This window comes from Nanorana parkeri, unplaced genomic scaffold, assembly GCF_000935625.1.
Source record: "Nanorana parkeri isolate BGI_ZX_2015 unplaced genomic scaffold, ASM93562v1 scaffold56, whole genome shotgun sequence".
Lineage (NCBI taxonomy): Eukaryota > Metazoa > Chordata > Amphibia > Anura > Dicroglossidae > Nanorana > Nanorana parkeri.
The window spans coordinates 1,414,941-1,441,107 of NW_017306324.1; the positions used below are offsets into that span (position 1 = coordinate 1,414,941).

Consider the following 26,167-nt stretch of genomic DNA (forward strand, 5'->3'; position numbering starts at 1 on the left):
TTTTTTTATCAGAAGTCAACTTTATTGAACATATGCATGGTACAATGGTACAGGGAGGCTCAGCCTCAACATCATGACAGCATCCCCATAACAATCTGGGGTATATGGTGCATATATATAACATAGTGCATACAATATGGATAGGAGGAGGGGGTTGATCGTCTCAACGAGAAAAGAAGGGAACCGTGGCACGTCACGGAAGTCAACTTTGGTGAAATTCGAGCATGAAAAAGAAAAATTATCAAGGAGCAAAAAACAATGCACCATAGAGGCAGGTTGGAAACGTAGCGTTCACGTCAAGTTGTTTTGTACAACATATCTATCGGATGGGATAGAGGCACTTACATTTGGCATCATTTCTTAATACACAAAAACAGATGTATATGGCTAGGTAAGTGGTCGATGTCTAAGAGAAGAGTAAGGATAGGGAGGGAGAAGGCAGGCATGGAGCGGGAAGGCGGGCATGAGGGGTGGGGTGTGGGAGAGACGAAAAGGAGAAAAGAAACTAGCAGCACGGAAGAGCCAGGGGGTATGAAAGATGGTTGTGGAGGTGTGTCTCTACAGCGCCATGTCCAGGCCACGCCCCCGACTATGAAGTTTTAAACCCTAACAATGACCTTCTCTGATCCCTTTTGGTCTTCTAAATATACAGTTGAAAGTTGCAACTAAATGCAAAAAAAAATCCAAACCTATTAATCCTGCCAGAAACCAAGTGGACTGATAACTTCCTGTGCACAAAAAAGAGTTATGAAGATACGGAGAGGGGGAGGAGACGAGTAAGGGATATGGAGATGAGGAGAGGAAGAGGAGATGAGGAGGGGTAATGGAGATGAGGAGGAGGAGTTATGGAGATGAGGAGGGGTTATGGAGATGAGGAGGGGTTATGGAGATAGAGGAGGAGGGTTTATATAGATGAGGAGGAGTTATGAAGATGAGGAGAGGGGGAAGAGATGAGGAGAGGGGGAGGAGATGAGGAGGGGTAATGGAGATGAGGATGGGTTATGGAGATAGAGGAGGAGGGTTTATATAAATGAGGAGGAGTTATGGAGATGAGGAGAGGGGGAGGAGATGAGGAGGGCTTATGGAGATGAGGAGAGGGGGAGGAGATGAGCAGGGGTTATGGAGATAAGGAGAGGGGGAGAATATGAGGAGAGGAGACGTTCTGGAGATGAGGAGAGGGGGAGGAGTTATGGAGATGAGGAGGGGTAATGGAGATGAGGATGGGTTATGGAGATAGAGGAGGAGGGTTTATATAAATGAGGAGGAGTTATGGAGATGAGGAGAGGGGGAGGAGATTAGGAAGGCTTATGGAGATGAGGAGAGGGGGAGGAGATAAGGAGGGGTTATGAATATGAGGAGAAGGGGAGGAGATGAGGAGGGGTAATGGAGATGAGGAGAAAGGAGTGGTTATGGAGACGACGAGGGATTGTGGAGATAAAGAGGGGGGAAGGAGATGAGGACGGGTTATGGAGATGAAGAGGGAGGAGGAGGAAGAGTTATGGAGGTCAGGAGGCAGGAGGAGGGGTTATAGAGACGAGGAGGAGTTATGGAGATGAAGGTGGAGGAGTTATGGAGGTGATAAAGAGAGGTTGTAGAGATGTAGATGGGTTATGGAGATGAGGAAGGGGAGGGAGATGAGGAGAGGTCTGCATTTTTTTAAATCCATCAGAAATGAAGTAGTCAGGGCTGACACCACATGCTTTAGAATTCAGAACCAATAGTACACTGTGGTATCATGTCAGAGAGGAAGGTAGGTGCGTGCACACTATATTTCTGGTGCATCAAAATTTACTTTTCTGTACTCGCAGGGTGTTTAAAGGGATAAAACATGGGATAATGTTCATGTATTTCAGAGATGTACTTAACAGGTTTTATGTTTCTTTTGCCTTGACATCCGCTTATTTGAGATAAAAGAAATAATTACACTTGGTGTCCTGTTCACAAATCCAGACATGCAGGTACCTGTTATTTAGAGCCCAGACATGGTACACCTTCCACGGCTTGTCTGGAACACACACTTAGCCCAGTCTGGAGGTGACAGCACTCCGAAGGTCTTCTCCCACTCAGTGGCCATCAGCACATTCACCACCAGCCTTCCCCTCTGACAGGAGATTGGGTTACCAGCAGCTGCTGCGTGGAATGCTCAGGAGGACAAGTGCCTCCCTCACTGGGAAGTATGACTTCCTGCGGCAGCGTGTAAGGTGTTTGTATGTACGGAATGGAAGCTATCAATTTATAATATTCCGGAACACCGCCTCTACCCACCCTTGTAAAAATAAACAGATTAAGGAACGCAGCGAAGCAATCTCACTCCTTATCCCCATCTGCTAATTAGAAGGGATCCAACGGGCGCCAAACACGTCACCCTGCCTGTCCTGGAAGCTGATAATGGCTCCAGTTCTAGAGCAGAAACCATTAGGTAAGTGAGCATGTGCCTGAGACTAGAGGTGACCTTACAAGACACTCCAAGTATTCATAAACAATTCAGAGGATCATCACAGTGACTGTTATGAGACTGATTCATGAGGACAGAATATTTCTGGTCAGTGCTGAGAGTCTTAGATCCCAGCTGCCATTATTTATAGTAGAATAAGAAGAAGAATATGAAAAATGTTAGAACTGCCGAACGTGCATGAGCATGCAGCAAAGGGTGACCACGCTGCTTCTGCACTGAGACGTGATGAGTGAGTGTTGTCACCCTTTTACAGGAAGTCCCTGAGGAAGCTGGCAATTATATGTAAAGCCCGAAATTGTATTTATCTTTGGATGGAATAGGGTTGGGTTAAAGGAGAACTATGGGGTTAAGGCTTTTCCCCATAGTTCTCCTTAGGGTAACGGGAGAACACAAACTTGCGTCCTCCCGTCAATCTAGGCTCAGTATACCGCGAGCTGTAGCTCGTGGTATACTGAGACGCCGCAGCTGAAGCGGATCCCGACAATTATGCCGGGATCCGCCCAGCTGCGTGAATGACCTTACTGTACCCGCCCGCCCCCTCCCCCGTCCGTTCCACCAGTCAGCGCAGGCGGATCGGAGCAGGGAGGGGGAATCCAGCCCCTACCCTGTCACGGCAGAGAGCCGTGACAGGATGGAGAGGTGAGCGAACGCCGGTATGTGTTCGCTCACTTCCCGATCTACTGAGCCGACCTGTGACAGTCTCATTGTCACAGGTCGGCTAGAACTATGAGGTGAGTGAAAAACACTCACCTCATAGTTCTCCTTTAAACTTAAAACCCCTGTCAGGTTTTTTTTTTGCTGTCTGTGTTTTTCACTTGAGACACAACATCCTGTTGTTGTGAGGAGAGATTTCTTCAAAGGAAAGGAAATCCTCTCTTGGACAGTTGTCACTGGATCAACTGCACCCGTTGTGAAAATAATCTGTTCGTGTTCCAGTGACAACTCCAAAATGTTTGGATTTTTTCTCACTTTTCATTCCAGTGATAGTGGTCACCGGGACAAATAAAGGAGGTGAATCTATATGTCCCGCTGGTATCTGACTCTCTCAGAAATGTTGTATGGTAGACATGTGCACCGGCAAAAATGTGTTTCGTTTCGTTTTCATTCGGATTTTCCGTTATTTCGTTTTTCGGGATTCAGGTCCGAAAGTCAATTCGTTTCGGGATTCGGATTCAGACGAAATTCGTTAGCGGTAGTCTGTACGAATTTTCGTGACATTAGACACAATCATTTTTTTTTCTTTTGTCTAATGTCACTTTGCTGCAACGAAAATTCATCCAGAAAGGACAATTCGTACAGACTACCGCTAACGAATTTCATCCGAAATTTTCATTATCGGAAATTCAGATTCGTTTTCATTCGTCATTCCTGTCATTCGGAGATTCGCATGTATCTGAATCTCCGAATAACGGAAAATTGTCTGAATAACAAATCTTTCCGAAAACCAATCGCACACGTCTATTGAGTGGAGAAGATGTTGCAGCAAGCTTCCCTTTCTGGTATGAACTGTTTGTTTTGCAGGTTGCTAGTTTTAGATTTTAAAAATCCTGACCGGGCCACATTTATGACACAAAGTAATTTACATGATCAAATGGCGTCATTGCTCAGCCGATTTCTCCATCAAAATTAAGCTAAAATTTGACCATCAACAGCAGAACCAATCTGATCATTTGGGTAGCACGGGCCCTCAATGTTGTAGCACAATGGGTTGGATTCTCATTGACATACTCACCAGGCATTGGTTACAGCTGCGTCCAGTTACAAAGCGTTTACAGAAGCAGTCCCCGCTGATAGAATCACACTGGGTGCCGTCGGAAATGGTTCCTCTTGTGTCACACTGACATCCTGGCAACAGATTAACCAATCAGAATGTGATCAGTGAATTAGCCCATTCAAGTTTTTCCTTTTTAATTACTTCAACTTGCAGGTTGCAAGATGCCTAATGCCCCAAATCCTCCAACACGACCTCTATCTGGTAGAGCCAACTTTTCTGTCTAAATTAACTTTTCCTAGTTACATCACCTGAAATAAAGTGCAACTGAAGCCCAAACTTTTTTGTTTTGTTTTGAATAGAGTGGAGAAGAATTAGGACAACGAGAGGGAGATTCACCCTTTCTATTTGTACTATTCACTGACAGTGAAAGTAGAAACTAAAATGAGTTGTCATCATTACAGGAACAGGCGGCAATCAACACTCGGCTTTTGGCTTGGGGAATAAATTTAAAAACAAAGTGTGCCCCCCAGTCCCTCTGATTCTTAACCTTAAAGGCCTTGTTCACACCAAGCGCGTAGCAGGACCAGAGCAGAGCAGTTGCAGACCGGATCAAAACTGCGTCCAATGTATTCCAATGGTATTTTTTGCTCCAGTTCACATTGCAGCTTTCAGTTCCAGAGCAGGTCCAGAGCAGGTGAGAAAACTGCAGCAAGCCCTATTTTACCTGCTCTGGACCTGCTCTGGAATGCATGCAAACGCATCAAAAATGCATGTAAATGCCTGGAAAGAACTGAAAGCCCATGTTAAACAAAAAAAAACGACCGGAACGCATCAAAAACACAAAAACGCGGCACAACCCACTGCACTGCGTGTGCAGAAACCTGAGCAGATCTGCTCTGCATTTGGTGTGAACAAGGCCTAAAGGGCAACTGAAGCCAAAATTATGTTTTCAGCACTGAATAGAGTAGAAGGGAATAGAACACTTGTCGGGTTCACCCTCATTGTTTGTCCTGGTGACCGTTATCACTGAAAGTGATAGAAAATTCCAAATTTTGGGCTGTCGCCAGAACAGGAATAGATGGGAAATCTTACAATGGGAACCTAGTTTTAGCGGCCCTGCTGGCCACTAGGAATTTCCCTTTTTTTGAAGGGATTCCTCTCTCATTCTGTTGTGGCTATCGGACGGGAATTCAAGGGAAATCCCCCCAAAGGAACATAAAAAGCTGACAGGGGTTATAACCTTCCCTTATGCATCCAAATTTAAAAAAAAAAAAAGTTTTGGCTTCCATTCTACTTTAACATAGTAACAATATCTCCCCCACATATATTGGAAGGTAAGGCCAGAGTGAGGTGGATGCTATTAGGCTGCTCAGAAAAGGAAATGTATCTTATTTTGTATTTATATCGTTATATAATTTTGCTTCAATTGTCTCCTTTAGAACAGAATGAGTTCAATAAACAATTTCCATTTTAACATGAAATATTTTTTTTAAAGCTTTACAGCAGCCCTGAAAGCAGACTGTGCTCCGGGGTAACATAAGGAAGGAAATTCGGATGGAAATTCGGATGGAGATTCGGAGGGTATGTGTGCTAACATACGTCTGAGTCTTATAAATGTATTTTTTATGCAGATGAAGTGCAGGGACTCCCTACCTCTCCCTCCCGAAGTGGCACTTATATCTGTTTTTTGATGGCCAGAAGATACACCAGAAACAATTATTGCTTAGACATTTCATTACAGCTGTGCACTAGCTCATTTCCACGTTTTGGAAAACAACTACTACACCTTCATTATCGTTTGAGAAATCAAGTCAATTCATTATCGTATCAGGTCAATACGCTAAACAACATCAGGCACATGGAGGAACTCTTAGCCTCTTATAATGATGCCCAGTGGACCATCTAGATACATTTTTCTACCTTGGCCTTCCTTGAGAAATACACTTTAAGTTCACCACCCTCTCAGGCTATAGCCATCATGGCTGACTAATCAACCTAAACTATACTCTATCATAACCATAATGATAACCTAGGTGCTGGCCCTTCCAGTCCCCCCCTACTTTCCACCATTTCCCCTCTTCCTCTCTGGAAGATTACTCCATATCTTCACTGTTTAGATGACGGATTCTCATTTCTAAGTTGTAAAGTCCAGATTTTCTCTCACAAATGTAGCACAGGAATGTAATTTCACTCATATACTGTATATGGAGCATGTTGTAAATGACTCATATTTTTTATCAGTGCTCAAGATTTTGTGCTGTGCTTTCCACCTTATTTTGACATTGAAAAAGATTCAGCCAAGAATGGAGATGCAGATACGGTACAATGACCTCTGCATTGTGAAAATATTACAGTGTACATTTGCGATTGTTGATATTTTGTCTCACTTTAAATAAAAAATGTCTTACTTCTGCATCCTTGGAAGCTGCCAGCGCTGAGACCGAAAAATCCAGACTTGCATCTGTCACATCGGGGACCTTCAACAAAGTCTTTGCATCGGCATTGTCCGGCAATGAGACCCAAAGCTGAATCGTCCTGAGCGTCACAGAGACCGCCGTTAAGAGAGCCGTCTGGGTCACAGTCACAAGCTATAAAGAGCCAATCAGAGTATCGTTATATGTCATTAGAAACGCAACATCTTAGATTGTGGATAATGGTACCTGCCCACTATGCCCAACCATATGCTAGCCCTCAATCACTAAGCACATAATGATTGGCTGTTGAGGAAACTCTTGTATTTTCTATTGTTTATACAAAAGCCTATTTTTGATATAGTATAGAAAGAGTTATACGGTGCATCAGCATGGAATTGATTTCAATGCCATTCACCTTCAATTTTTTTAATGGATTCAATGAACTCCGGGTGAAACGATCAATAGTTATGCTCTGTGCATGGTTAGATGTATACGGTACCAGACAGTAAAGGAATGCTGGAAACTACCATTGCTGACCTCTTCTGCTGAAAATGTTAGTTGCCTGGTGTTTATGCTGATCCATCGGCTTCCATTCTTTCTGTGTCCATACCTCCCAGCTATCCCTCATATGTAGGGACTGTACCTCATTTGGAACCAAATCCCTCTGTCCCTCTTTCCTCCTCAGTTGACCCACTTATTGGTCTGATGTACAGATGAAGCTTCTATTTAACTACCAAAGTGTTATTCTGCCTTAAAACCTTCGTCCTATCTTTTAATCATCTTGTTTGCGGTTTTGAAAAGCTGCAATAAAGGAAGAATAATGGTGGAAAACAAAAATGGGCCAATCATTTGTGTTATATAAATGCTTAGCAGTCCACAAAATTGGGGTTGGGGCAGGGGTGTGGCCCTTACCTAAATATATCATGCTGGAAGGTGTCCACGTTTCTCATCTTAGAAAGTTGGGAGGTATGTGTGTCACTATCCTGGTACAAGTCATGGATCACTGAAAATACTGAAACCAGAGGCAGCAAAGCATTTAGCATTTTCAAAAGGAGCACAGCAGTGGCACCTCTGTATATTCCCTCAGTACAGGTTTCCTTTAAAATAATCTTCTCCAATTTCTTTGTATTGTTCTACTTTACACATTGGACTGCATATGTTAACCCTGTAAATCCGCCATGTTAATCCGTTATCAAAAATGTCAGCACCACTGAGGTTTTTATTTTTATGATTTTTGTATTTGTTATTATCATTCATTACGGGTGCAGGGGAAGGTGTCCAGGGAACAGACAAGACAAGACAAGAAGCTCATCTAACTGCCTGTTGGTGGGACTAGACTGTAGCCAGGCCAGGCTTTTGTGTAATATACCATAAAATTTGCCCAATTTGCTATATTTGGATAGAACCGTCCAGTATATAGTTCTCATCCCACAGAGGCCCAGTGTCAGGTACCTTTGCACACGTTGCTATCTCGGATGTCCTTAGTGGGATCTTTGTAGTAGAAAGGCTTGCACAGCTCACAGTTCCTCCCCATTGTATTGTGCTGGCAGTCGTCACAAACGCCTCCGCTCGTGTTCCTGGTGGACAGGTAGACCGCCATGTCGAAGTGGCCCTTTCTAGAATGGTTGTTGCAATTGCACTCTGGAAAGAAAATAGTGTTAAGAACTCTTCAACATGCAGTCTTGTTGTTTATTGGTTGGAGCAGAAGATATTAAAGATAGTAAATCTCCTTCCAATAAAACAGAAATTAAATTGACAAGTTATACATAATTACTACGCAAACCATTTTTTTTTATTTCATTGTATTAGAAATTACCTTTTCATTTTAATCAGCAGCCAACTATGATTGTGTAAAAAAATGGAAAATAAATCAAATTCTGCTTTCTAACAACCTATACTACACAATGTTGGTGTACAGAAGGGCTTTTCTCTTGCTACAATACTTGGGTTGGACATGTGACTTTAGCAGCTAGTGTCCCTTCATTGGCATCAATAGGAGGAATAGTGACTTATCATTGGTGTCAGTGGAAGGAATAGTGACCCATCATTGGTGTCAGTGGGAGGAATAGTGACCCATCATTGGTGTCAGTGGGAGGAATAGTGACCCATCATTGGTGTCAGTGGGAAGAATAGCGGCCCATCGTTGGTGTCAGTGGGAGGAATAGTGCCCCATTATTGGTGTCAGTGGGAGGAATAGTGCCCCATTATTGGTGTCGATAAAGGAATAGTGCCCCATTATTGGTGTCAGTAGGAGGGATGGTGCCATTATTCACCAAGTCAAGCAGAGAGGGTGAATCTGTAAACCTCCCCACACAACAATAGGAGCCTTTCCACTTATAAAAAGAAAGTCTTTAGATACACTTTAAGTGGGGAAAGGACATTCACTGGTGAATCATTTGCTGCATTTATCAAACAAATTCACCAGGAAGAATCACCCGCACAATCACTGAATTCAACCCGGCTGACGGATGGGATTTCCATTGCCATTAATGGGGACTTTAATGAACTATTGAGACTTTTTGCAGTAAAGTATTGGATGAGCCTGAGTGTCATCTGCCAGTTGCCTGAGCTGAAATACTCACTTTTACAAGCATTTGTGCTGCGTCCCTCGGCTGGCCTCCAGGGAAGGTCATTGAAGAAACTGTCACACTGCTCACAGTTCAGCCCATTCGTGTTGTGTTTACATACACATCTGCCATGAACCTGAAAGTCAGAAAAATACAAGAATGTGAGTATTCTGACCCAACACCAAATGTGACATGACAAGACTTGCACCTGCTTCGTGAGTCAACTTAGACAAAAGTGACTTTACTGACCACAACACCAAAGATGATAAACATTCTAGCAAATCTGATCTTTTTTTTAGCTTTGGGCACTGCTTGTAGCTTTTTCATTAACCTCAACATCAATTTAAAGCTGACCACCGGGCACAAAAACCTTCATCTTAAAAATTCCTTAACAGCTACAAAGGATATACATCCCCATTTTGTCTTCCCCAAAATCCTTTGCATCACAGATATTACTTTTTAAAAGTAGCAGTGACATCATCACTGTGCTGTACATAGCCTGTTGAGAGAGCAGAGCTGTGGAAGGGGCAAAGCAGGTCCCGCCAACTACAGGCTGCCTACAGAAAACTACAGGAGGGGAGGAGACAAGACCAGTCACCCTGCACAGGGAGAGAGAGCAGCAGTGAGCGGTCTTTATTACAGGAGAGGGCGGAGACAAGACCAGTCACCCTACACAAGGAGAGAGAGCAGCAGTTAGCAGTGTTTATTACAGGAGGGGACGGAGACAAGACCAGTCACCCTGCACAAGGAGAGAGGGTAACATTGACTGGTCTTTATTATAAAAGGGAGCGGAGAAAAGACCAGTCACCATGCACAAGGTGAGAGAGAGAGCAGCAGTGACCGGTCTTTATTACAGGAAGGGGCGGAGACAAGACCAGTCACCCTGCATAAGGAGAGAGAGAGAGCAGCAGTGAGCGGTCTTTATTACAGGAAGCTCCAAGTGTCACACTGGATAGCTGCACAGATCTGGAAGAAATACAAAAAGCTCAACCAGGTTCAAGAAGAATGCACATATGACTCTTGTATGAGGACAATATATGCTTATCCCAGAGTTCAGCTTTTACACATAACCCTGCCTTTCCAGAGAATTAATACTGCAAGGCAGGCTTCTACAATAATATTTTTTTTAGGTTTCTATTGCACTCTGCTTTTTTTAGCTCCCCACCCTTATCTCCAGTCATGTCTATGGAATGCTGAACTTTCCATAACATTCAGTTGTTGGCCCATGCCATGGTACTCTAACCCTTTCCATGACCAGGGGGTCATTGATATGTTGATGATTTAGACCTAAATTAGCACCTCCAGTATGTGCCAATTGACTAATTGGCCTACCTAAAGAATTTTATAGGGACATTAAACCAAAGACACCAGAATTCCTCACCATGCCCTCTTCATCCTTGGAGATGCCTTGGATGGGCGCGCACTCGGAGGCATGTCCGTAGCAGAAGCAGTTTCCTCTGACCACCAGCTCATAGAGAGCATAGTAATACTTCTCTTTAATCTCCTGGCGGGAATCGAGCAAGTTATCGCCCAGCGTGTGCAGTCTGGTGAAATTGATCCTCAGGTTGGTAATTTTGAGAAGATCTGAAGTGAGAAAAAAAATGTGGCATAATTAGAACAGAGGATGATCATGACATTATTTGTATGTATAAGTTTTATATATGTGTATGTAATAAGCAAGTGATTTCAGGGCTCCTGTAAGCAATCTGTCCCTGTGTGACAACGGGGGTCTGCAAGGGTGACACTACCACTCATTGAACCGGCTGGGACATGTCCCAGTAATTTGCTTTCTACACTCCTCACAGGGCTGGTGGCTGGACAGGAGCCAAGAGCAACACCCAGTCTCATCCTTTAAACAGGGAGTCAGCCATGTATGGCAATAGAGCAAAGCCGAAAACCCAGAGCTAAATCAGTAACAGCTTCAGACATCTTTACAGGGGCTCGAAAAATAACTCCCTGCATTTAGAAATGAAGCAGACTCATGTTGTGAGTGTCGGGGAACGGCCCAGGAATAGTCCATGAAAACACTCCTAATCCCCGTGTATCGCTATGGTCTAGTCTACATAAGAACGCATCTATGTCTTGGTGTCCAGAAGGGTAATACCATAGCGGTCAAAGGACATGATTTATCAAACTGGGAAATAGCTTAAGGCATGCTAAAAGTGGCATGTTTCCCCCTATCACCGGACCCATCTCAAGGTGAAACCATCTGGCATCTTTAGTGTATTTTCCCCAAAAGTGTAGGAAATGGTTAAAACCCCACCAGTTTCTTTGTTGCTTCGCTGGATTAGAAAATTGAGCACCGAAACATCAGTCCACAGTCCTTTATTGTTGAATGGAATGTGACAATATGGAGAACAAATGGTATCCAACGCATCCCCCTTCATTAGGGCTTAAACATGGCTGGCTACGGTAACAATGCTGAATTCTTTTTAGATTAAAATCAGATGGGAAAAGTGCAACAGATTGGCCCAGGTGGAGATTACTCCATCCACACAGTTGGAGATTACTCCATCCACACAGTTAAGTGTAGATGGAGGAATCTGTTGCACCTTTTCCATCTGACCACAGAAAATCTGCAGATAAATTGTAAGGTGTATGGCCAGCTTCACAATGGGAAGAAAAGGGGGGTTAGGATGCTTTAAAAGGGACACCACTCTCAAAGCACTGTTGCTGATAGTGCTGTGCTCCGCAAGCACATGAGTTGACTTTGCTCTGACATCAGAAACAAAAAAATGAAAAAGAAAAAGTCTTGGCTGAAAAATCATGAGGAATTCAGGTTGCTGGATGCATTGTGAGCACATGGTTAGCCAGTTCTGTTAAGAAGTACTTACTCTGGATCCGGGGGCTATAAGGGTCTCTGATTGAGATTGCTGGATCCAAAACTCTGTATATCACCTGTGAACAATATGCAAGGGTCAATGTAACCAAAGAGAAACTGCTACCATGTCTGAGCTCAAAGAAGAATTATAGCCAGAAGTTTAAAAGTCTTTCAAAACCATTGGCCAGATTTCAATGGGATCAAGTGCTATGTGCACTGGGTCCCCTTGGGGATTCAACTAGACGTTTAGACTTCTGGTGATACAGTAATACCGAACGCTTCTATTCGCGAACAATTCCATTTGCGAACAGGAAGTTCAGCAAAATTTTGCTTCCGTTCACGAACTCCACACCAGGTGACGAACACAATCGCAGCCATCTTCCCCGCTCTGACACATGGTTGTGGCTTCCTCTAGTCGAGATCACGGTCTGATCAAACTTTGATTCGGTTCGCGACCAATTCGGTTCCCGACCAGAATCGTTGAACGAATTAAGTTCGTGAACCGAGGTACCACTGTATAGCAGTCATGTATAGTGCTCAGGTCCTATTCTATCGCTCATTATTCAGTCAATGCTAAACTAAAAATTGGTTGGTATGAGTTATTATTCATCGCTGCTATTTGTTCAGATACTATAGGGAAAGGATAGTTTGTTTTTCAGTAAGCACATACATATAGTTATATTATGTAATATACATATAATATTACCTTAAAGAAAAGAACATCTATGTAATTTTCACATTTTTACCTTCTTGTTCTTCCATATTTTTGTGAAATTGTATAAAAACAAAGATTAGCCACTAGAGGGAGCTATGTATGTCCATTCAGTCTTTCTGCTTAACAGCTTGGAACAGATACAAAGTTTCAAGCTGATATCCAGCCAAAACATTTTTGAAAGTTTTTCATTTCCTGTCCCAGTGGTTGTGGCCATTGTGACAGGAAGTGACAGTGAATCTCCTCCACCGAGACCAAGAACCCTTACCTGAGATATAAAAATGAAGTTAGATCTAAACCCAACCACAGAAACTGTATAATTGCCGTAACACGTTCATGTAATTTTCAAACGCTGTTTTCAGTCTTTTAAGGGCCGGTGCACACCCAGGCAACATCTCACTGCATGGCAATCGTGCATGATTCCGCACGGATTGCCATGCGGTCGGAAGTCATTAAAAAAAGGTCATTACAGCATTTTATAAAAAAAATCATAAAAGTCAGCATTGGAGCTCCTTGGCACCATCTAGTGGCCATAATGCGGTGAATGTAGACCTAATTTAATGTTTTGGCTGGAGTTCCACTATAATACATTTGGTAAGCTGGTCACTTCAACGCAATCATAATTGAAACTAATAATTTAAAAAAATCTTGCATTTTATATCCCAATACCCATCATCGTACCTCTCCTTCTGTTGACGGCTCAATTTCGGAGTAGCGGGATTCACAGATGATATCGTCCACTTTTCTCAGAGTGTTCCGGGAAATATTAGAGAAGACGGCTGCGCAGTCGTAAGCAAAGTACCGGTAAACTTGCCAACTTCGACCAAAGTCTGACGAGCGCTCAACCAACATGGATGCCGGTCTGAATGTCTGGGGAGTAAAAAGAAATAAAAAATTTTTTAATAAGGCTGCACAGGAAGAATACTGATATAGGGATCTATTTATAAGCAATTCACAAGGCCCTTCATTCTGTGAATATCTGTGAATGTTCGTTTTGTGCGAATAATGTCAAACCTCCCCCCCCCCTCCCAAACATTCTTAATATATTTCCTTTTCAGGTCGAATGCATTATGATGTAATACTGCATTTTAACCACCAGATGGAGGCGAAGAGCACAGGAAATAAGTAATAATTTCCTATTCTGCTCAGCTCCGTCTAGTGGCCATAATGCAGCATTACATCACAATGCATTCCGCCAGAAAAGAAAATATATTAAGAACTTTTGCTTTTATTATTCGCACAAAATAAACACTGAGAGGAAGTTGCAGTACGAAAAGGCCCTTTATAAATAAACCCCATAGTTTTGGTAAATCTAAAGTTGACTGTGCAAAGATTGTACGGTCCAACTGTTAAATGTATAAATATAAGAGATATAGGAATCCAGTGGGTGACTTCACGCACCGGCATCCCTCTATAACTTAGAAAACACGGCGGGCTGGGCTGACCCTTTACATAGTCCTGCTCTCTCCACCAGAAGGCAGCATAAAAAAAAAGAGACAATACCTTTCAAATCCTCCTATTATGATATGGAGATGCGAAATAACTGAAATTCCATTTTCATTCACTGGATCCCATCCCAGCCCCCAGATTATTCACCATTCCCATGAATGGAGTGTTTGTCTTCATAAAATACACGAGGAAGAGATGAAACATCGCAGGGATAATTTTCCATAATCAGCACAGATATTAGATGTACCTTGAAGGTCATGATCAGGTGAGTGAAGTGAAATTCAGCCTCCAGGTCCAGTTGAATGCTCACTTCAGAGGCTCCTGCATGAAAGGAACACAATACGGTTATTTCCCATTCATAAATATAACTGCCTAGGTGTTACTGGCAAATCATCATTTAAAGGGAAATTACAGTATTTTTTAAACTGCTTTGGATATTAATCTCATAGTGAGCTATATGTATAAATGTATATATACTATACACACACCATACAGTATATGTATATAAAACATTTTTAATAAAGACATTTTTTTTAAATTGTTACATAAAAATGAAAATAAAAAGTAAGAAAAACAAAGGCTAGCTCCACTTTATAAATATAAAAATGAAAACAATATTTAAAAAATTAATATAGCATATATGATTGTCGCACAAGCCATTTTATAATTTAATTGAAGATGGCCTTTCCATTTAAAACTTTAGCTGCTATAATGTTCTCAATCTGTAAAAAAAAAAAATCAATGCCAAATAGTGACCTGGAGGTGTTCCGTACACAGTTGGTGTACAAAACTCCCCCCTGAAATGTCACTTCCTGCTTTTGTGATTGGCTGACTGATGTTCCCAGAAGTCTGCAGTAAGATACAAATATAACTTTTAGAATCCCCTGCAAAAGGAATTACATTTTTGGTGAGATACTCCCTAAGGGTTAATTACTAATAAAGGGATGCCGACACTGCACCTTTCCTCATTACAACACAGAAAGTCCACCAGATGGTTATAATGAACCCAGACACTCACAAAGGCTGGGTTCACACCTGGGCGTAGCATAGGCACGGTTTTTCTGCTCGTTTTTTTCGTGTTTGTAGCACGTTTTTCCGTTCATACCGCCAGGGAAACGCGCGTTTCACTGGCGGTATGATTTTTTTTTACATTTTCCTTTATTTTCTCTATTTTTCATTTTTATTTTTTTTTTACTTTCAAACTTTCCGCCATTCAAATGAATGGCAACGCACCATCTGCACCAGAACGAGCAGTAGGTGCGATTGTGTGGTAGTTTGTGATTAAAACACTGACAGACACACAACCACAGACAGAATCACACACACTCAGACATTCTCACACACACGTACACACTCATTTTTTTAGGGGTTCAGTGTGGGCTGCTGTGCTGTGACGGAGCTCCATCCATTTGTGCATTGCTTGTACAGCTCCCTTGTGCGCCCTGTAAAGGTGCCAGGAGCCAGATGGTGACATCACTCCAGTCACGGGGGAGCTGTAAGCAATGCACGTATGGATGGAGCTCCCTCGCGGCCACCACACCTCAAGCTGACACTCGGCACCGGGCAGCATATTTTGAATGGCTGCTCAGCACGAGAACTGACAGTGCTGCACTAGGGGGAGGCTGAGGAGTCTCTCACCTAGTGCAGTCGAAGACATGCAGCGCCCCACTGAAGCTGGGGTCGTGACCCACTTTAGGATCACGACCCACCAGTTGAGAACCAAAGGTCTAGATTATGGTGAGTCTTCTGACTCCTAATAACATTCCCTGCACCCTCTTTCCATTACAGTTCTCTAGCTGAATTTATCCAAAAAAAGGCAAATAATCTGTTAAAAATTCAAAAGGTTTTTCATTCACACAGTACAGTGCAGCCAACGTGTTTCAGAGGTTTTAGCACACCCACTTGTTCAGGGTTTTAGGCATCAATGTGGGTGGGTGACAGGTGGGTGCTGGAAATAGCTCATCAGTGGCTGAAGCCGCTCTGATGTGATTCATTGCCTGCTAAGTGACAAAAAGCTATGCCACCGACTGGGGGGGCAAGGTCACTGGAAGCAGTTTCACATTATTATTGTTTGAGGGCTTCCATTGCATGCACATTATGACTAAACACAAGTGGTGGCATCAAGCCATAGGGAGGTCTAGCGAGAGAGGATCTCCTTTGAGAATTTCTAAAAAAGACAGACCCAGAGATAATGAGCGGAGGGGCTGCATGGCTGGGACAAGGAATAGTCCTGGAGAAGGGGTTAAAATAAAAACGGGAATCAGTTGATCTTACCTGATTGGAAGTTGGAGTCAGGTGTCGGGGAGGAGCCGCATGTGATGGGACCGCAATGGCTGATGGGCATTCTTTCCGGAAAATCGACAGAGGAAGCAGGTTGTCCCGCCCGCCCTCCGCTAACTTTTTGCCGTTGGCATGGTAGTTTATGTCACGGCAGCTTGGCGGGTTAAGGGGTCTTTGGGTGTCCAGAAATGTGAGTCGTGGGGCCATCAGTTGGTATTGTGCTCCCTCCTACTGTTGGTGTCGGTAGTTGTCTGGGTCCTGGCCTCTTGAAACTTGGGAAGCAGTATCTGTCCTCAAGCTGGTGGGGGTGCGGCTGGGGACATGAGAGCGGTTTTAGTAGAGGCCTTATTTTGGCTGATGGGCACCCAAAGACCCCTTCTCAGATCCAACAGTCATTCAGATTATTTATTTGTATGTTATTTTGGTTATTATGTTTTGTTACTGTTCAATTTTGGTATGTTAAATAAAGGGCTGCTGTGGCCATTTAAATCCACGTCGCGCAGTCCGTGCGTTCATTCAGGTTTTTAACAGAGGGACGTAATTGATGAATCCATCAGTCCAGTTTTTGCAGTGACCTTACTGGCCCTCCTGCACTGCTGCATTCTTCCATCTCAGTGCAATGTTAATATTTCATTTCGCCGTAAAACTACTGTAAATAACAGAACATAAAAAGTGTTCTCCCTTTGAAGCTAAGCTGATGATGGGAGAGTGAAAAACAGATTAAGGAAGGCTGAGCTCGGAAATCTCTTGGATGAAGTTCAATTGCTTTTTTAGAGAAGATCTTTTCAGACAAATTCTCTTTGGACTTTAATGAGCGAGATTTGCACAAGGCAATTGTAGATGATAGATGCCAGATTAGGAAGCACAGTTTATTACATAGTCCAGTTATTTGGTCTCTATTCATGATAGGTTGCAAATAAGTCTTGACCATCTGACAAAGGTTCTAAAGCTACATTCACACGGGGTGTTGTGAGATTCCGTTGGCAGGTTCCTTTGGATTCCTGCGACAGGATTACCAGGTGTCCCTGTTCAGATGATTGTCGTTGGATGCATCTATCCTGCCCAGGGACAATCATCTATCCCGAACAGTATGCAGTCGCACCATGTACTGCCGCTGATAGATGCAGCCACTGTCACCCTGTCATTATCTTCAATGGGTACAGCAGCCGCATCTGAATGGGTACACCTGGGGATCCTACAATGTGATATAAGTCCCTGTATGAATGGGCCTAAGGTAAGGGGCGCCTATGCAAATTTACCATTGTTAAAGGGTCAGCTTATGTAACACTGATATTTTAGGTATGGATAGAACCCGGTGGGATGAGTTTGCCCCTGACTCCTTATATGACTATGATAGTTAGGCAGTGAGGTCTCCTTACCATAATTCCTTACCCACCTTGAAATTTTGGTTTGTTCTCACCAGTGTGTCCTCCAGCTCCTCCTGTTACATTCGACATACTGTAAAATAAATCCAGTAAGGAGAGCAGGAGCCTCTCATAATGGGCAGAGCAGGTATGCATACCTAGGAACCTGCAGAGATCTCACCAATAGTCCCCAGGAAATAAAAGAAGCGTTTCAGTTTCAGGTGAGCTAGGCCATTAACCTGCTCTCTTCTGCCCTGAAATTCTCAGGGCTAGACCCCAGCTGCCAAGGTTCTTCCGAATAGCATGGTGTAGACACACTTGTACAGGCCATCTAAAAAAATGAAGTGACCGGTTTATAGCGGAAGCCTCTCAGCGGTGATGACTGATGCCAAGCAGCAGATGACTTACTCATAAGTGGCCAATTAACACCTACTGCAAGGGATGCATAGGAAAGTTAGAACTAATAGATAACAACAGCGTCCTTACAGGAAGCCAAGCAGGAGGCAGTGCAACTTGGTGCCAGTTACTGAAGAACAAAGGTGCGTATAGTAATAGCATTCAGCACCACCAGATCCTTGTCCCCTAAACAGATGATGTCCATGGTATTCTTGTGTCCTTGAGGGTTCTACTGTCTTCCAACTACAGATGCCTTGTCAGCAGATCTCTAGTAACAGAGCCTACCAGAGCTCGGGGTGATGCACCCTTCTTAGTCTTCCCTAACTGACAGCCTTACTGCAGGGAGCTGCGCATACACAGCTATATTAACCTGACCTCCTTCAGACTTTAAGCCCAACTGAACTTATAGTTTAAATTAGCTAAATATTGTAATGTAGCCACAGCATGAGTAGGAAAGCCCATCCCATACCCACTACTATGTCAAAGCCAAAGCTCCTCAATCAACGGGCAGCAGGAGCTTTGCTGATTGTAGAACACTAGGTTTAAGTCCGGAAGGGGACATGTTGGACCTTCAGAGAGACCACTGCTTGCACACAGAGGGCAAAAGGATCCACTCTGCAGCATCTTGGTAGGGAGCAGGCCTTTCTACTCAGGATGTGGCTGCTTTAGAAAGAAAATGAACTGTAAGACATTGAACAACTTTTGTTTTGATGCACTTGGAATGTATTTAGCTGATTTAAGTTGAGAGTTCAATTGAGATTTAAAGGCAGGGTAAATTGATTGGTTCTTTTGACAGGTCATTCCCCATCCCCCACTGATAGGCACCTTCGCAGTTTTTTTTTGTCGCCGCCATGTTTGCTTGCCGTAGCCTTAAGTCTATGCCCTGTGTACCTTCCTCATTGACAGTGTTTAAGCCTAGCAATTGGCCGCTCAGGCCAGAGCACACCATCCTGGGCAGAGGAGGAGTTGGCCATGGCACCTAAACAAGTACAAAGATAAGCAATTCTGGCATTTCTCGGATTTTCATTGGCTGCATACTTGCTTCAGGTTAGGTGCTCAGAAGCAATGAAGTCAAATATGGCTAAGCAAATGGCATCTTTAAAAGGAGGCCAGCAACGGCAGACCCTATGATTGTCATTGCGGGTGTACTCTTACATCAGAGTCACCATGATACATAGAGTGAACCTTTAGCCATCTAATATGTCAGGTTGGGTAGACTGACTCTATTAGGGGTACTGCTAGGAAAATATATGAAGAGCCATGTTCCTTCACACATCAAAATTGAGTCTTCCTTTGCCATCACATGGGTATTCTAGTCTGTGAATCCCACTAGGCTAATACAGACATATATAATGACATGTTTCCTTTCATATATCAGCTGCAATGTGTTAACAAGTGTAAAGTATAAAGCCAGAGAGGGCAGCAACTGTGGGGCCTGGTATGTAGACCAGCTAATGTCCTGTCACGCGACAACCCGATTTCAGAAAAATCCGCCAGGGATTTACAGCCGCCTCACACCTGTTCCCTTCTGTGTAAAATAACAGGATTGCCTCCGCATTAACTTTCTACCTGGAAGGAGGCCAGATACTACACAAGTGTTACATCTAATTTGACACATACTATACACATCTTATATAGTATATACAGTATTCTGTATGCTGTTTAACATGGGATAGTAGTATAAGAGGAAGGGAAGTTAACTCTCCTAAATCCAAGAATCCTTTGGGGTATTACTGGAGTCATTGTTCCTTACAAGAGGTCCCAGGATCCTCTAGGGGATTACAAGATACACTGTTCCTCACTAGAAGTCCTAGAATGCCCTAGGCGGGGATTATTGGATACATTGTTCTTAAAGGAGAACTATGGGGTCAGGGCTTTTCCCCATAGTTCTCCTTAGGGTAACGGGAGGACACAAACTAGCGTCCTCCCGTCACCCTAAGCTCAGTATAGCTCGCGGTATACTGAGACGCCGCTGTATTCCGCGAGCTACAGCTTGTGGTATACTGAGAACTCGCAGCTGAAGAGGATCCCGACAATTATGTCTGGATCCGCCCAACTGCGTGAGTGACAGCTGGCTCTACCTATCTAGAGGCAGAGCCAGCTGTACCTGCCCCCTCCCCTGTCCGTTTCGCCAGTCAGCGCTGGAGGATCGGAGCGGGGAGGGGGAATTCAGTCCCTCCCCTGTCACGGCAGAGAGCCGTGACAGGATCGAGAAGTGAGCCAGTATGTGTTTGCTCACCTCCCGATCTACTGAGCCGACCTGTCACAGTCTCATTGTCACAGGTTGGCTAGAACTATGAGGATGAGTGAAAAGCACTCACCTCATAGTTCTCCTTTAACTAGAAGTCCTATTATCCTCTAGGCGGGGATTACTGGATACATTGATCCTCACTAAAAGTCTTGGAATCCTCTGGGGATTACTGGATACATTGATCCTCGCAAGAAGTCCTAGAATCCTTCAAGGTGATAACTATATACTTTGTTCCTCACAAGAAGTCATAGAAACCTCTAGGGGATTACTGGATAGTTTACACGGTTCCTCAGAAGAAGTCCTAGAATCCTTTGGTCGATTACTGGATACATTTTTCCTCAGAAGAAGTCCTAGAATTCTCTAGGGCAGTGCTCCCCAACCTTTTTATCGCCGCGGACCGGTCAACGTTTGATAATTTTACTGTGGCCCACTGAGGGGGGGACGTTGATTGTTTATATTTTAGATTGTTTTGATTTAATAATTTTAATTTAATTGTATTTAAACATGCCTTCAAAATAAAATACAGTTACACCAAAAAATGAAAGCGTTGGAATTCTTCACCTATTCCACCACCGAAAACCTGTGCGAGATTACGTTAATATGTGTGACCACGTCACTGGTCACACATTCTAACGTAGTCTCAAACTTTGATAGATCACATGCCTACCTGTAATCATTTAATCAGAGAAATAGATTATAATAGGGAACATTACAGTGTAATATTCCCCATTATAATCCACTTGTCTAATTACAAGAAAAAGCATGAAATAGCCGTACACAACTACTAACCCCCTCACCCCCCCGCCACATATCTATGACCCCTTTACAACCCCCCATCCACATACTGTATCTATTGGGCCTCATTCACACACGAATCGGCCTGCACGTACAGCTCCATGCTGCGTGCGGGGCCGTACCAAGTAGCTGCCGGAAAGGACAGGTGCTGTGTGTGATTAGAACGCAGCCCCAGTCCTTCTCTACGGGGCTAAGCGGCCGTACGCCCCCCTACGCTCACCTCATTTGCAGGTCCGTAGGGATGCAGGTTTTCTGGCCGGGACGCGTACATGTTCCATTCCGGCGGCGTATGAATACGATCACCCGCACCCTACGGACCTGCAAATGAATTACTAGATACATTTTTCCTAATAGGAAGTCCCAGAATCCTCTGGGAGATTACTGGATACATTATTCCGCAAAGAAGCCATAGAAACCTCTTGGGGATTACAATATACATTGTTCCTCACAAGAACTCCCAGAATTCTCTGGGGTATAACCAGATATAGTGACCCTCAAAGTCCAAGAATCTACTGGAGTATTACTGGATTCACAATTCCTCACAAGATGTCCCAGTAATATCTAGGGTATTACTGGAGTCATGATTGCCAAGATTCATGGGAGGTCCTACAATCCTCTGAATCACTACTTGATAATGTATTCTTACTGGAAGCCCTGTCTGAGATAATATTGGACTTACTTTACTTCCCTGGAAGGTGCAGAATCCTCTATGGCAGAAGCAGCTTCATTTTTAAAAAATTGAAACTTCCAGAATCCTCTGGGGCAATACTGGCTTCCATTTTTTATAGGCAAACTCCCAGAATCCTCTGGGGCTTCCCGTTCCTTCATGGCAAGTCCTAGTACTGTTAGGGAAGTACTCCCTTTCTGTTGCCTCTTGGGAAATCTTAAAATCCTTTGGGGCAGCACTGGCTTCATGTTTGCTCATGGGGAATCTCGGAACCCTCTGGGAGAGTACTAGATACCCAGAGTCCTCTAGAAATTATTGGTCACTGATATCCTCCAGGATCCAGGGAAATGCCAAAATCCCCTGAGGGCAATAGCTTCAAAATGCTTTACAGAAAGTACCAAAATTCTGTAGGCCATAAGTGATTGAGATACAGGGCAGACTGGTGGACTCCAGTAGTTGGGGCTCTGAATGTCCTCAGTTAAAGGAGTCCCATAGACTGCCCTTTAGGAACTCTATATAGGTGTGGTTCCCTGAATGTAACCCCACAGCAGCCTTCCCTTCTGCCCAAATTTCTCCAGCTCCAGTGAAAGGTTCCTTTGCCTTACACTTACCCAAAGCTTTCCCATCATGTTGTAACATCTCAGTATGGTATAAATAAAGGACCTCCAGAGCTTAGTAATCCTCATTATCTCTGCCTCGTTTACCCCTAAATGGCCCACCCATGGCAATGCTAATTGGCTATATTTGCATACGGCTGATAATATTAATATGATGAACTGGAGAAAACTAAAATAAGTGGAAAATGCCTTTAAACAAAACAGAGATCACCAAACTCTCTTTTTTTCCTAATGACAAGTACTCCAAAAAAATAACCGGCCAACAAATATGTTTTTCTCCTGCGTGTGAATATTGGAGAAATGAGTCAGAATTTCCTGAGGACGGAGGAAAATGCTGCCTTCCACAATTCTCATTGTCCCATCCTGCCCTGCTCCCGGGAGATACAAACTGTTTCGGAATAAGATACGAGAAGAATTTTAATAAGTCTCCAGATAAAATAGCTTTTGGGATTAGCCCGTGAAAATCCTCAAAGGCTGTGTATCCTTTTTTTTTTGTCTTTCTATGTTACAGAACTAATCCAACAGCGGAATATATGTAATTAAATGAACCTGCTTTCATGATGGAGAGGAAGGAAAGAGGTGAACAAATCCCAGGCTGGATTTACCTTTAGTGGCGCCCGGGGGCCGTTTTGCAAACTTGCCTCGACACAATCTTTATTGGTTACGTCTCAAACAGACACCGAGGGGCTCCGTGTGGCTTATTTTATGACCAGTAATTTGTGTTTATCTGTGTTATATGCGCAGTCTGGAGCTCAGTGTTTTTATTTTGTTCTTTATACATGTATATATATGTTTTTTACATTTTTATATTTATACTTTTTTATTATGTTGAGTACTAAATAATATTTCTAATTCAACAGCAAAATATAAAATACTACATATAAAAATGTAATATTCACTAGACATGTAGGGAAAAATTCGGTTTGGATATTTTGTCATTTTGTGATTTGGATCTGAAATTCAATTCGGTTCGGGTTTCGGATTCGGCTAAAATCCGAATTTTCGTTTCAGATGAGTATACGAATATTCGTTGCGATACCACAGAAAACCATCTACAGATATTAAAAGAGAACTATGAGGTGAGTGCTTTTCACTCACCTCATAGTTCTAGCTGACCTGTGACAATGAGACTGTCACAGGTCGGCTCAGTAGATCGGGAGGTGAGCGAACACATACTGGAGGGGCTGGATTCCCCCCTCCCCGCTCCGATCCGCCAGCACTGACTGGCGGAACGAACGGGGGAGGGGGCGGGTACAGCTGGCTCTGCCTCTAGATAGGCAGAGCCAGCTGTCAGTCATGCAGCTTGGCGGATCCCGGCATAATTGTCGGGATCCGCTTCAGCTGCGGCGTCTCAGTATACCGCAAGCTACAGCTCGCGGTATACTGAGCCTAGAGTGACGGGAGGACGCTAGTTTGTGTCCTCCCGTTACCCTAAGGAGAACTATGGGGAAAAGCCTTAACCCCATAGTTCTCCTTTAATACTAAAGCTTAATCTCATGGACCCGAATGGCATTCAGGATCCGAATTTCCGAATTGCATTTGGGAACCATATACACATATTACTAAAGCTGTGGCTACAAGACCCGAATAGCATTCGGGAGTCCGAATTTCCGAATACCATTCGGGAGCTCCAGAAAGCAATACAAGTCTGGGAGCCATGTTAAAGCTGAGGCTTCAGGACCCGAATAGCATTTGGGAGCTCTCGAATTCGGGTCTGGAGCCTCAGTTTTAGTATTATGTGTATATAAGTAGTAATCTATAATACGAACGAATATTCGAAGCGCCAACATTGTGACCCATATATACATAAAACTAAACCTGAGGCTCCCAAACACAAATGGCATTTGGGAGCTCCCGAATGCTATTAGAAAATTTGTGTTTAGACCGATTCGGATCCTGCCTACTCCTAGCAGAAGCAGGACCACCTGGCTGAGTCAGTTATATACAGGCTTCCCAAAGGCATGCAGGCAGGCAGGCAAGGCTTGACAGCATGGTTTGCAAACTTGATTGTCATTGGTGCTACCATATTAAAGGTTTATTTGTAAATTAAATATTTGATATTAATAATTACAGCTAATAATTATCAATGATTAAAAATGACGCGAACAAATAGCGATGAACAAAAGCCCTACAACTTTTAAATATATTTAGTGTATATTCTGCATTATCAAGCAGGTAACTACTAGACGCGGCTTTTCTTGTTTCTACTAAGACCGTATCATGGCAGAAGGGCTTAGCAATACCGGATGATAGGTGTCTTATAAAATGATCATGAATGGTGTTACCGTTCTCTGACTGCCACCAGGCTTTCTTGCGACCTTCAGCGAACGTGGTAATGACATTTTCAATGCGGTGACTGATGGGGTTGGTCAGCTGGTTATAAGGCCTTCTGGAGTCACAGACGAAGCACTTCTTCTCATCCTGGAGGACGTACAACAAGCACGGATCACATGTCTATACAAATGCTGCAAAAAGCTGGTGAAAGAGGCTCAACTTTATTGAAGTCAGCATGCTTTCTGTGCTTTCTAAGCCTACAGATTGGCCACACATGTTACAGTCTGATTGTACAATCTCATTTAGCTCTACCAGCAACTATAACATGCAACTGGACAGACACTAGGGGGATGAATTTTAAACCTTTCGCCCAGCTGTATGCTGGGCAAATGCTGTTAACTCGGCATTCCCACCACAAGATGGAGTTGAGGAGCATAGGAATTCCAGGGTTCCCTCTGAAGGAATTACCCACTATTCCTATTCCAGTGACAATTGTAAAGCATTGTATTTCCTATGGCTTTGATAATGGTCAGCAGGACAAATAGAGAGGGTGAATTATCCCAGTGCGGGGTAATTTCTCGCCTTGACTACTGTAATTCCCTCCTTGTTGGCCTACCACTAAGCAGGCTATCCCCCCTTCAGTCTATCATGAATGCAGCTGCCAGACTCACCCACCTTAACAACCGTTCAGTATCTGCCGCCCCCCTCTGCCAATCCCTCCACTGGCTCCAAATTGCCCAACGAATTAAATTCGAAATACTAACAACAACATACAAAGCCATCTACAACTCCGCCCCGACCTACATCACCGACCTCATCTCAAAATATCACCCAAACCGTCCTCTCCGCTCCTCTCAAGACCTCCTGCTCTCTAGCTCTCTAATTACCCCCTCCCATGCTCGCCTCCAGGACTTCTCCAGAGTGTCCCCCATCCTCTGGAACTCCTTACCCCAATCTGTCCACTTATCTCCTACTCTGTCCACCTTCAGGCGAGCCCTAAAAACCCATCTCTTCAGGGAAGCCTATCTCATCTCAACATAACTGCCTTTTACTTCCTCCAATAACTCAATCTAAACAATTATTACCTTTGTATCCCTTGCCCCACCTACTAGATTGTAAGCTCTCACGAGCAGGGCCCTCCTAACCCTACTGTACTGAAACTGTATTGTATTGTAAATAGGAATTCCAAGGTTCCCTCTGGAAGAATTACCCGCTATTCCTATTGCAGTGACAACTGTAAAGTGTTGGATTTCCTAGGGCTTTGATAATGGTCACCAGGACCAAATAGAGAGGGTGAATGATCCCGTTGGGGGGATATAGAGAGCAATACAAACCTGAAAGGGCTCCTTACTCTTCCCTATGCTTTTCAAAACTATAAAAACAAAAGTTCC

General features: G+C 43.6%; 1 protein-coding gene across 1 annotated transcript in view; it reads right to left on the reverse strand.

Annotated features, from left to right (window-relative positions):
* LAMB2 (laminin subunit beta 2) overlaps window positions 1–26,167 on the reverse strand; it is a 72,717-nt gene that overhangs the window by 29,119 nt on the left and 17,431 nt on the right. Inside the window, exons 3-11 of the mRNA XM_018576102.1 lie at window positions 24,788–24,923; window positions 14,380–14,453; window positions 13,365–13,553; window positions 11,985–12,048; window positions 10,532–10,734; window positions 9,166–9,286; window positions 8,036–8,224; window positions 6,578–6,757; window positions 4,188–4,300 (exon numbers count right to left, since the gene is read on the reverse strand). Of these exons, the coding sequence (XP_018431604.1) occupies window positions 4,188–4,300; window positions 6,578–6,757; window positions 8,036–8,224; window positions 9,166–9,286; window positions 10,532–10,734; window positions 11,985–12,048; window positions 13,365–13,553; window positions 14,380–14,453; window positions 24,788–24,923 (1,269 nt within the window). The remainder of the gene's footprint in view (window positions 1–4,187; window positions 4,301–6,577; window positions 6,758–8,035; window positions 8,225–9,165; window positions 9,287–10,531; window positions 10,735–11,984; window positions 12,049–13,364; window positions 13,554–14,379; window positions 14,454–24,787; window positions 24,924–26,167) is intronic.